The following is a 12,149-nucleotide window of genomic DNA, read 5'->3' as shown; positions in this document are numbered from 1 at the left end:
CCGGGGGAGGGCGGCGAGCCCGGCCGTGGCCCCGCTCTCCCCGGGGGCCGGAGCGCCGTGCCGCACCCCTCCAGGTGCCGCCCCAAGCACCAGCTTGGTGGGCTGGTGCCTGGAGCCGGCCCTGGCTGTAGCGGTGGTCTCTGCTCCTGCTGCCTTTCCTGCAGCTCAACCATACACTGGAGCATATCAGTTTGATGCTTCAGCAGCCGGAGCATCGACTCTTGCCTTCTGTCTGCAAGCTGACGCCACCTATCCTCTTCAGCCCGCCACTTGCTCTGTTCATCCCGCGATTCAGCCTGCCACCTCTCCTCTCGTTCATACTGTGCTTTTCTGTAGTCTGACATTGACTGCCTCCACGCATTCTGCTGTGCTCTGTCAGCGTGGGAGGACATCTGGAGCTCCGTGAACATATCATCCCACGTCCGCCGTTTTCTCCTTCTAATCTTCACTAGCCTCTGTGAAGGAGAAACATTTGCAGCTGGTGGAGGAGAAGGGAGAGGTGGTTAAAAAAGACACATTTTAGAGAACAATGGGTACACTCTTTCACGTTAAATTTTGCTGTTCACATTACACAGCACATGTGCTTTCATTACAAGATCGCATTTTTCCTCTTATATTGAGGGCCTGCTGGCTTGGTGTGAGAGATCACTCATGCAGTGCCAGGCAACAGATTTCGGCTTGCAGGCAGCCATGGTAAGCCACAGTCTTTTGGCTTTTTTAACCTTCTTAACATGTGGGAATGGTTTCAAACAGCAGCGCCCTCATTTCCCATATCAAGCACCCATTGGGTTGGCCATTTAAAATGGGTTTGCAATGTAAAAGGAGGGGCTGCGGTTTCCGGGTTAACATGCAGCACAAACCCAACTAACCCCCCTCCCCCCCCACACCCAATTCTCGGGGATGATCACTTCACCCCTCCCCCCCACCGCGTGGCTAACAGCGGGGAACATTTCTGTTCAGCAGAGCAGGAAGGGGCACCTCTGAATAAAATGTCCCCTTAATAAAATCGCCCCATTTCAACCAGGTGACCGTGAATGATATCACTCCCCTGAGGATAACAAAGAGCGATAAGGAATGGATGTTGTCTGCATGCCAGCAAACACCAGGACCATACGCTGCCATGCTTTGTTATGCAATGATTCCAGACTACGTGCTACTGGCCTGGCGTGGTAAAGTGTCCTACCATGGCAGACAGGATAAGGCAGCCCTCCCCAGAAACCTTTTGCAAAGACTTTGGGAGTACATGAAGGAGAGCTTTCTGGAGATGTCCCTGGAGGATTTCTGCTCCATCCCCATACACGTTAACAGACTTTTCCAGTAGCTGTACTGGCCGCGATTGCCAGGGCAAATTAATCATTAATCATTAAACATGCTTGCTTTTAAACCATGTGTAATATTTACAAAGGTACACTCACCAGAGGTCCCCTGTGTGCCCTCAGGGTCTGGGAGCACGCCTTGGGTGAGTTCGGGGGTTACTAGTTCCAGGTCCAGGGTGATAAACATATCCTGGCTGTTGGGGAAACCGGTTTCTCCGCTTCCTTGCTGCTGTGAGCTATCTACGTTATCTCCATCCTCATCTTCCTCATACCCCGAACCCGCTTCCCTGTGTGTTTCTCCAGTGATGGAGTCATAGCACACGGTTGGGGTAGTGGTGGCTGCACCCTCTAGAATGGCATGCAGCTCCGCGTAGAAGCAGCATGTTTGCGGCTCTGCCCCGGACCTTCCGTTTGCTTCTCTGGCTTTGTGGTAGGCTTGCCTTAGCTCCTTAATTTTCACGCGGCACTGCTGTGCGTCCCTGTTATGGCCTCTGTCCTTCATGGCCTTGGAGACCTTTTCTAATATTTTGCCATTTCGTTTACTGCTACGAAGTTCAGCTAGCACTGATTCATCTCCCCATATGGCGAGCAGATCCCGTACCTTCCGTTCGGACCATGATGGAGCTCTTTTGTGATCCTGGGACTCCATCACGGTTACCTGTGCTGATGAGCTCTGCGTGGTCACTTGTGCTCTCCACGCTGAGCAAACAGGAAATGAAATTCAAACGTTCGCAGGGCTTTTCCTGTCTACCTGGTCAGTGCATCTGAGTTGAGAGTGCTGTCCAGAGCGGTCACAATGAAGCACTGTGGGATAGCTCCCGGAGGCCAATAACATCGAATTCCGTCCACACTACCCGAATTCCGACCTGCTAAGGCCGATTTTAGCGCTAATCCCGTCGGAGGTGGAGTAAAGAAACCGGTTTAAAGGGCCCTTTAAGTCGAAAGAAAGGGCTTCGTCGTGTGGACGTGTCCAGGCTTAATTCGATTTAACCCTGCTAAAGTCGACCTAAACTCGTAGTGTAGACCATGTCCCAGTTTCACATTTCAGAGCCAAGATAACGAACTAGTCTGAATACACTGTGTGTCCATGAGTCAAAACAAAAAAACAAACAAAAAAAACCAACCCTGAAAATTTATATAGGATCCTTTAGAGCAGTTGCTCTCAACCTTTCAAGACTACTGTACCCCTTTCAGGAGTCTGATTTGTCTTGCGTAGCCCCAAGTTTCGCCTCACTTAAAAACTACTTGTTTACAAAATCAGAAATAAAAATGCAAAGGTGTCACAGCACACTATTACTGAAAAATTGCTTACTTTCTCATTTTTACCATATAATTATAAAATAAATCAACTGGAATATAAATATTGTACTTATATTTCAGTGTATAGTATACAGAGCAGTATAAACAAGTCTGGTCTCTATGAAATTTTAGTTTGCACTGACTTCGATAGTGCTTTTTATGTAGCCTATTGTAAAACAAGGCGAATATTCAGATGACTTGATGTACCTCTGGGGTACACAGAGGTCTTCCAGGGGGTACATATACCCCTGGTTGAGAACCACTGCTTTAGAATACTACAAGCTTTAGGAAGGGGATGCGTGAGACTGTATTTACATCATCGTGGACATATACTGTATCAGCATGAGGAAAGAGGGGCATGTATGTGTCTGTAACTTACTTTCACGTGGAGTTCAAATTGGATGTAGAGGAAACATCTTCATTAATGGAATTCCACATAAACTTATTCAACATAATTCTACTATCAGTACTGGGAAGATCCTCAGCTATCCAGATTATTTTTGTTTCAAATATTCAGTGTTTTCTTATTTTCATGATCAAAGTTATCTTCCATGTACAAATAAAAATGGAATTGTTTAAAAGAAAAACAATAAATATAGGAATTATTTTAGTACTGTCAGGACATTAATTGCATTTGAATAAAACCAAGGAACCAGAGTAACTCAGCTCAGTGGGACTACTTCTGTGGGTAAAGCTACTCACAAGCAAATGCTTCCAGGATCAGGATGTACAAAACAGAAAAAGAATATTTCCAGGAACTATGAGAAACTCATAAGTGTCTTAAGTATTTTCACAATAGTGATGCCATATTCTTTTGACCTGCATTGTCCGGCTTCTACTTGTATACAAATTGATTTATAGCATCAAATACCGGCTTAACTTTGAACTACTATTTAATAGCCCTGTGTTACTTCCTATTTACATTATTTGTGTGCATAACCTCAGGTATATTCGGTGTGGCCAACTGTTCCTCCTGTAACTTCCTTCCTGTAACTATCACTCTGAAATACAAATCAATTGTTGTAGGGAGGGGAAAGTCAGATATCTATTCAGAGAAGAGTACTTTCAAAAAAAGCAAGTCTCCTGTTCCCCTGAGTTTCTTCATCTAATAATAGGTAACAAGGGACTGCTACATATATCCAAGAAAAAATAAATGCTAAGACATCCAGAAAAGGTTGTTCTAACAAAAAGCAGTACAAATAGAGGCCCCATTTGGTAACACACCCCTTTTCAAGACAGCAAAGTTCCACTGAAGTCAAAAGTATTAAGCACATGCTTAAGTGCTTTCCTGAATCAGGGTCATCAGCTCTGACCCTGCAATGCAATATGTCCACAATGGGCCTCTAAATTGTATTTACATATTTTGTATGTGCACAACATACATCTGTGCTTGCAAAACAGATAATGTTCAACTGCTTAACTTGAACATGCATAACTGAATTTTTGCACATGTAAGCAGGTGCTTACATGAAATCTGTCAATGGAATTGTATAGGCCCCTTTGATCATTTGACACAGTATATTTTTGTTGCAATAAAAAAAGCAAAATTTTCATCAGGATAACAAAGGCCACATGTTAAAGATCTCTAATGGTTATGCAGTCCAGCCTTTAGTAGGAACATAATTATAAAGACCATTGAAAGAAAAGTATGTGGAGGACATATCTACAATGAAAAAGAAGTCAGGAAGAATATAAATCCAATCTGTAAAGCCACAGAATCAAGGTTATTTCCAGCAAGATAACATGTTTGATTATTAGAGTTCTTTCCCATCACTAGGGTTCTGGACCACCACCAAATCCAGCTCTCAGTCTAGACACTCATCACATATATGATAGATGGACCATGGCCATCAGAAAACATTTCTGTATTTTAAACTATAATGGCATGTAAACAGGAAACATGATTACTGTATTCTGGCAGTCTTCTAGGTAGCTGTTAAAAGGGACAGTGTCAATTTAAAATCTAGGCAGCTTCCAAAAACAAGTTAAAAGTATTTTCAGGTACTACACCTGACCCCGAGTCCCTGATTAATACCAATCTTGCTGGCTCAAAGAGTCTCTATAGGCAATAACTCTAAACAGATGATCTCTTATGACCCTGAGAAGTGCTGTATCAAGCACAAAAACAAGAGCTCGAAGAAATAATGAAACCTACCCAACTTGTCTATGATATAAAGGTGCACTTAAAGCTGCCATCACTGTCTTAATTACTTTTCCAAAGACAAGGGAATTGAAGGCAGGGGTGGTAGTCGACATACTCCAGAGTACGTCATGAAGAGACCTTGTGAGGATGGGTCAGGGAGGACAAGAACTGGAACCACAGTTGAATTTCAGAGAACCCAAACCAAATGTATCTGTCTGAAATTGTGTGTGCCCGCATGCATGAGTGGAAACGAAGGAAATGACGTATCTTTCTACCATACGTGCCTTTAAAAAAATTAATAAAAATTCTAAAAATAAATACCTTTGAGGGTCTCTGCCTCAGTGCCAGCAGCCCAGTTCTCATAAGAACCCTACAATAACAAATCAGTATCTGTGTGCACACAGTGCAAGAGAATAAATGTCAGTAAAACAGATTCTCGTTTCAAGCTCCCAACAGGTCATTTTAAATAATGAGGGGGAGAGGGAGGAAGTTATGAAAGTGACTCTGACATTTTCCTTTTAGCCCTTTTTCTTGTTTGCCTTGCCATTATTTCACCGCCAGTTCCAGGCATCTTTGTGAAACTGTATTTTCATGGTCACTTTCAACTGGTGTACAGCAAACCATCTCATTTCTAAGAACAGAAAATACCTGGGGGTTTACATGGAACTTTCACCTCACAAAAATTCATTCCTGTTTCTTTAAGCATATAGTCATCAACTGATGCTTCTGACGGACATCATGCTCTAAATAAACAGACTCTTCTGTCTGTCACACAACTTCCTTCTGAAGTTCTGATGGGTAAAAGTTGAAAAAATTGCCAAATACAGAGACCAGCAACTTCTGAGCTGACTTAGATAACAATCTACAAAGACTTCAGTCCAGAGCAAACAAGATGAAAAGCCACATTCAACATGGCTAGATTTCTGTACTAGCATGAATACCATAAAGTGCTCACAGGAGGCGGGGGTGGGGTGTGTGTGTGTGTCTATCCAGGTTTTTTGGGATATGGGAAGACACCATGCATCAACCAAAGTAATTAAACTAATTGCACTTGTCACATTATTAGTTGTGTAGGAGTCCCTGCTGTCAGAATGAGAACCTTTAATTCTAACATGTACAGCATCACATCTGAAAGTGATACTGAGTGACTTACCACAAGGTTTAATAATAGGCGCAGAACTGTGAAAGTGCCCTCTTCCGCAGCCCTGACTCACCAGAGTAGTCTCATGTAAGTCAAATAAACTACTCCAGCAAATATGGACTATAGAACCAGACCATTAAACAGGACAACTTGAGTATTTTTAATATTTCTAGTGGGACTCCTACCAGCAAGCAGCAGACTCGAAGGTCCGTGTTCTGGGTTCTTTCAAAACTTCTAAGACTACTGGCCTCGCTATCCCCAATTTCAGAGGAAGCCAGTCAGTTTGACAAAGGCTCATCAGATCTAGGAGGGCTGTAAAAATGGCTGGCCTTATCTTCACTGAGTCTGTGCTTGAGGAGTTCCAGAGCAGAGTGAGAAGTTTAGAACAACCAAGGGAACATTACTGAGCGTCTATTAAAAGGAGGTTGGTAAATCAGGGCTGTGGTGTATTTTAACAAATGTTCAAAGGATGAAGTAAATGTATAAATCAACTCTACACATAATACCAGATTAGGAGGGATCATGAACAGAGAAAAGGACAGAGATAAATTGCAAAAAGATCTTGAGAGCATGGAGAAATGGATAATTATTAACAAGTTGAGATTTAATTCTGATAAATGCAAAGCAATATGCTTAGGGGAAAAATAATAATGAGAAGTACCAGAGAAGAGACCAATGGTTAGAATGTAGTAATGTAGAGCAGGATATATGGGGTGAACTGTAATACTGAACTGGACAAATTCAGTGTGATAATGTTACCAAAAAAAAAGCTCATGCAATACAGCAGATGCCCAGATAACTCAACCCCTTGTAACTAAACTTCTTGATCTCTTGATTAACAAATCTGAATTCTTTCTCCCCCTCCCAACTTCTCATCAAGAGCTGTACAGACATAGTAACCCTGGATGAGAACATTCTCAGCCCTAAATCACAGCCCCTATACAACAGGTCAGCCTCTTTTCAGTGCACTGCGTGTGTGAACTCTTCATCCAAAGCTCCCTTTATCTGAAGGTTGTGGTTGGTCCCAAAGACCTTTGGATACTCAGATTCAACGGGATGCCCGAACAGGGAATGAATTATTACACTGAATATAGCATTAGTAAGGCCACACTAGTGTCCTTTGTACAGTATGAAGCATCATGTTTTTAAAAAAAATGATACACAAAAATAAAAAAACACTGATAAATTGGAGGGGAAACCCAAAGGGGTTCAGGAATCATAAGGGAATTACAAAATATGATTCATGCAGAGAGAGTAAAGAAATTTAACATGTACAGCCTAGAGGAATGATGAAAAGCGGGTATAACTATCTAAACACTTAAGAGTTCTGAGATTTAAAGGGAGAACAGTTGTAAAGCTTAAAGAAGTGTCATGAAAATAAAACCAGAAAATTTAAAATAGAAAGCATTTTTAACTAAAGTTTAAGTCCTTGATTCTGCAGAGACTTACACAGTCTAAGTAGTAGCACTGAAGTCACTCAGTGCTATACATACAGCGTATAAGCCTTATGCACATGTGTACATTTTTGCAACAACAGGATGTAATAGAAAAACAAATTATTCTGTAGTATAATCTATAAAGGGATGGTGTTAGATCCCTAACATTAAGGGGTTCATTTTCAAAAGGACCTTTACCAGCCCTCCACTTGTATCAGCAACATGCAACCATACACATGCCCACCTTTAGCACACCTGCAGGCACTTGAAACAGTCTAAAACTTGGGTGCATACAGATGTTAGACTATTGGTTAAGTGTACACACTGGTATTTGCACCTCTTCAGGGTGTGAAAACTTTGCACATAAACATATTCAACCTGAAGTCTGAAAATGTATCCCTAAAGGTGTATCCAAGTTTTCTTTTGAAAACAGCTGAGATTAGTACAGTGGAAAATCCACTATTCATGCAGAAGAATGGATTAGATGACCCAGGATTCCATTCCAATCCTCCTCATCCAAAACTCTACAGTACTAAAAACAAATTACTTTGATGGAGAATGAAGAATAATCTGTCATCATGAAGTTCTACAAGAATAACTGTGAAAAATGTTGGTTCAGGATACGTTGCCAAGGTCTTATGGTAGGAATAGTTTATCAGATGGTCTAGGTCTGGACAAACTGAAACAGACGAATTAGTGTCTCTTCTGTTCCCAATTTTACTACTTCAAAAGAGTCAAAGCTGGATCTTTTTGGAGTATCTCTTATAAATTTGGGCTATGATAATTTCCCAATCCATGAAGCAGCCATTACACAATGGGAGAATTTATCATAGCCCAAATTTACTAGAGATACTTCAAAAAGATCCAGCTTTGAATTTTTAGAAGTAGTAAAGCTGGGAACAAAAGAAACACTAATTTAGCGAGATCTGGACAAACCTGCCACTTTACTGCAGGTTCTGCATCTTCAGATTATTGAGGAAGAGGATGTAAGTGAAAACAATGGTGAATGTATTTCCAGGAATTCTGATTTAAATTCTAAGTATTCACATGAGATTAATTTTGTATTTCTTTCCCCTTAGCTATTTTGATCATTAGCTGTATGATTGAAGAAACTCAGGGCAGTTTAAACCAACATTTAGTAGTAAGAGAATCTGCCACTAAGATTGTGTTACACCTCTATGTAAACAGCGTTCTTCATCTTTGAAGAATTTTATTTATAATTTTATCTCTATGTATATTTCTCTGGTGCTAATCTCTGCACAGTGACTTTACAAACATCAATTAATTCTCCCAACAGCTCACAATAGGCAAAGATTATCCTCTTTTTTACAGATGGAGAAGCTGAGGCTGAGAGGCTGCCAAAAGCTAAAGAGAAAGTTAGTGCTAGAGGTAAAATTAGAGCGCATTAGAACCTGGTTCCCATATTAGTTCTCAGACCAATCCACTCACTCTCTGGTGACTATTTGATCAAATAAACCAAAAAAGGCTCACATTTTCCATGCCAAAGCCAACATTCACACGCATCCTGTATTAACTTCCTATGGTAAAGTATGGCAAAACTGAAATGTTAGGGCACAGAACACAAAATACTAATGGCTGAAAAAGACTGAAGTTCAGTATCAGAATGGTCATTTGAAGAAAATGCCTCGATATTTTCAGAAAATGAGATGCCACCCAAATAGTTACAAAATTAATGAAGTGAAATGGAAATACAGGAAAGCAAATAAACCCCTTGAAAACAGCAGCCATGATGCAGCATGTCATCACATGACCTTTTCATTTAGCAGGTTTTAACCTTAACCTGAGTGATTATCAATTTAGTATTGTGTTGGCTGCTGCAAACACTGCAAGTTACTAAGCCAGCTATTGTTTTCAGTGTAACTTGCATAAATAATTCCCATTAACCTTACTGGGAACTTTGTGCATGTGGCGGGGGAAGTAAAGATGCCCCCAAGTGTTTAAGTTCAAGACAGCTTGTTTTCTACATGTTCTAAAGAAGTGTCAACGTAAATTACTTGTGTGTACTTGTGCGTGTATGTGTGTGTGCATGCCTTGTACATTTATGAGTATCATGATAACTAAACAAACATGTTTAATGCATCAGTCCTACAGAAGATTTGCTGCAGGGAGGGTTTACGCTCCTCTCAGTAAGTAAGGAATGTCTAACTTAGTAGCACCAGTAATAGGACAAGTTAAAAAAACAAAACAAAGCAAAACAAAAGAAAACCCACACCACACTTAACTCCAAGACTTACATAATTTAAAGCATTTTAAGTCCTATATTCCTTGCTATCAGAACCTTGATAGATCACAGAGTGCATGTGCAATCTGTTTTAAATACAGTTTAAATGTTGCATCTGAAAAGAAGGTATTTGCAAACAAAAAGACTATTTTTATTTCTATAGACATATTGTACTGTAAACAAATAAATCTCTGCCTTTGCTATCAGCATTTGCAGGCATCAGGAAACATCCTAAATGGTGAAGTGACCTGACCTAACCTAACATGAGGTGATGGATGCATTTTACTTTTTAAGTCAAAAGGGCACTTAGAGTTGATTTTTACAATGATGAAAAAGATAACATTTGCTCTGCTTTGTTTTCAGACTCTTATCCTATAAGTAAAATCTGATCTTTCCGAGTTGTTTACACGCTTCTGCTCTCTGCTGTCGCCAGAAAGGCTTTCTCTAGCTTCCTGTTCATTTTCAGAGGAGTCATCTCTAAAGGCTATGATTGTGGTAAGGGTGGGAGACAGTGGAAGGAGGTAAAGGGCTGCAGATGTAAAATATATTGTATGCCACCACAGCATCAGTGTGTCACCTAATTCACCAAAGAACACCAGAAAGATAGATATGGACAAACTGTTTTGATAAAATAAGCATGTTAGATGTGACATAAGCAGCCTCTTTCTGCTAGACAGAAAACATTTTGATCTAAAAGTTAAATATTTATCTGCTATAATTGAGTGTATGAGATGTTACATGCCGAGTCCTGCAGCCTTTATATTCACATGACTTCTACTGAAGAGGTGTGCCTATGCAACAACTGCAGAATCAGGATAATCAAAAAACAAGCTTTTAAATTACAATATGGGCTACATGCCCATATAGTAGAACGTACAGCACCTGTATCTTTTTAGACATTTATACTGCACTCATCAGAGTAGTTTGTAAATACTTTATGAATACTAAAAATGCTACACCAAAGCAGCTCTACTTTTCTTGCCCATCCCTAGCAGGACTGGTATTATATCTGTACTTGTTGCAGGATGGTTAGTCTGAAGCAGATCTCACATGTCTGGCTGAGGGCAGCCAGTGAGGAGGTCTACTGAAAAGATAATGAATCACCTTTCCATCATAATCTGGAATTTTCAGACTGTGTAAACAACAGTTGAAATTTCAGGTGGAACATACAATATACATTCCACTGACACCACAGCCTGGGCTCAGCAGTCACACTCCCATTGACGTCAATGGCAAGATTTCTACTCACTTCAGAGGTGACAGTCTACAACCCTATATATTAGAAGTCAGTAAACTTTATTTAACATTTCTTTTAAGCACAGACTTAAGATCTTAGGCCTCTAAGCAATCAGCTTTCTCCCACTGGATCTGTTTCTTTTTCTAATGCTTCCAATTCAGCTAATTGTATGTATACCCATGGTGCTTTCACAGGCAGCAGTAGTGGTTTGGGGTTTCTTTTGCTTTGTTTTTTGTTGTTGTTGTTGGGTTTTTTTGGGGTGTAGTGTTGTAAATACAAGAGTTAGGGAGCTGAGCTGTCCTGACATGAAATGTTTTCTTTCCACTTCAGCAGTCTGTTTTGATGTGTTTTCAAAGTAAACAACAGTATTGCACAAGTTAACATCAAGAGTTTTCTGCTGCTTTCATAGCAGCTAGAACAAAAGTGCTCTCCAATTCATCTGAGTGAAGCCTACATAAATAAGTAATTGCACTGTGCTTAAGAACTATTATAGTCAGCAATACTTGCTATCTGAACTACATTCCTTAGCAGTTAAGAATAAAGATGTATTACAAGGGTAAAAGAATCTGAATTTAAGTATTTGTTTACAGAGATCATGGCAAGGATCTGAAAGCATTTGTGATAATTTACAACACATTTTGGTAAATGATCTAGTGCTGAAGATGGGCAATTCAATACAGGCCTCCTCTAGATGAAAATCTGTTTCTTATTCCTCATTCTATTTTTTGTTAGTGAACTTCTTGCTTGTGAAAACTGTGGATGGACTGACAGCTTGGAACACCACAGGGATTTGTTCCTATACCAAGCAAAGCATGGACGGGCAGCAATAGTGCAAACACCCTACATTTCCCTGTAGTGCTTCTGTTTATGTTTAAGAAATCTCTTTCTTCAGCAAGTTAATGTTAAAAGAAAGCCTTTTACAGCTATTTTTGTACTTTTTGTACTTTCTTGTTTGGAAAGTGCCCAATCTCCCCTTTACCTCTTTTTCATGATGGCCAAGACCTTCCTCTGGATTTCTAAGGTTGAGGATGTGCACCTCCTGCGGTAGGCCCATTGTGCCTCTGCTTGCACAACCAGATAAGACGGTAAAGCTCTCCAGCAAGGCATGAACTGGGTGGGAACTGTTGACAGCCGATAACACACATTCACTCCTAGGCACAGGACCTGTAGAGGAAATCACAGATACACACCATTCAGAGGCACGAGCCAGAGTAAATGACATCTTTTAAACTAGAATTGTCTTTTTGACTACAAAACCAGTTGGAACACAGACAGAGGCTTCAATTAGTTATCTGCAATATATAACGGAAATAAACTTTTTTAGTTATTATAAAT

At 40.5% G+C, this 12,149-nt stretch overlaps 1 protein-coding gene across 5 annotated transcripts in view; it reads right to left on the bottom strand.

Moving 5' to 3' along the window:
• The window catches only part of LOC113407191 (transforming growth factor beta receptor type 3-like), a 177,695-nt gene that overhangs the window by 73,862 nt on the left and 91,684 nt on the right, over positions 1-12,149 (bottom strand). For all 5 annotated transcript variants that reach the window (XM_026655334.2, XM_026655336.2, XM_026655331.2 and 2 more), the window contains exon 3: positions 11,794-11,978. In XM_026655334.2, coding sequence (XP_026511119.1) covers positions 11,794-11,978 — 185 coding nt within the window. The remainder of the gene's footprint in view (positions 1-11,793; positions 11,979-12,149) is intronic.

The sequence above is a fragment of the Terrapene carolina genome, unplaced genomic scaffold, assembly GCF_002925995.2.
Source record: "Terrapene carolina triunguis isolate 2854851 unplaced genomic scaffold, T_m_triunguis-2.0 Scaffold210, whole genome shotgun sequence".
Taxonomy (NCBI): Eukaryota; Metazoa; Chordata; order Testudines; family Emydidae; genus Terrapene; species Terrapene triunguis.
This window is presented reverse-complemented; position numbering and strand designations above follow the sequence as displayed.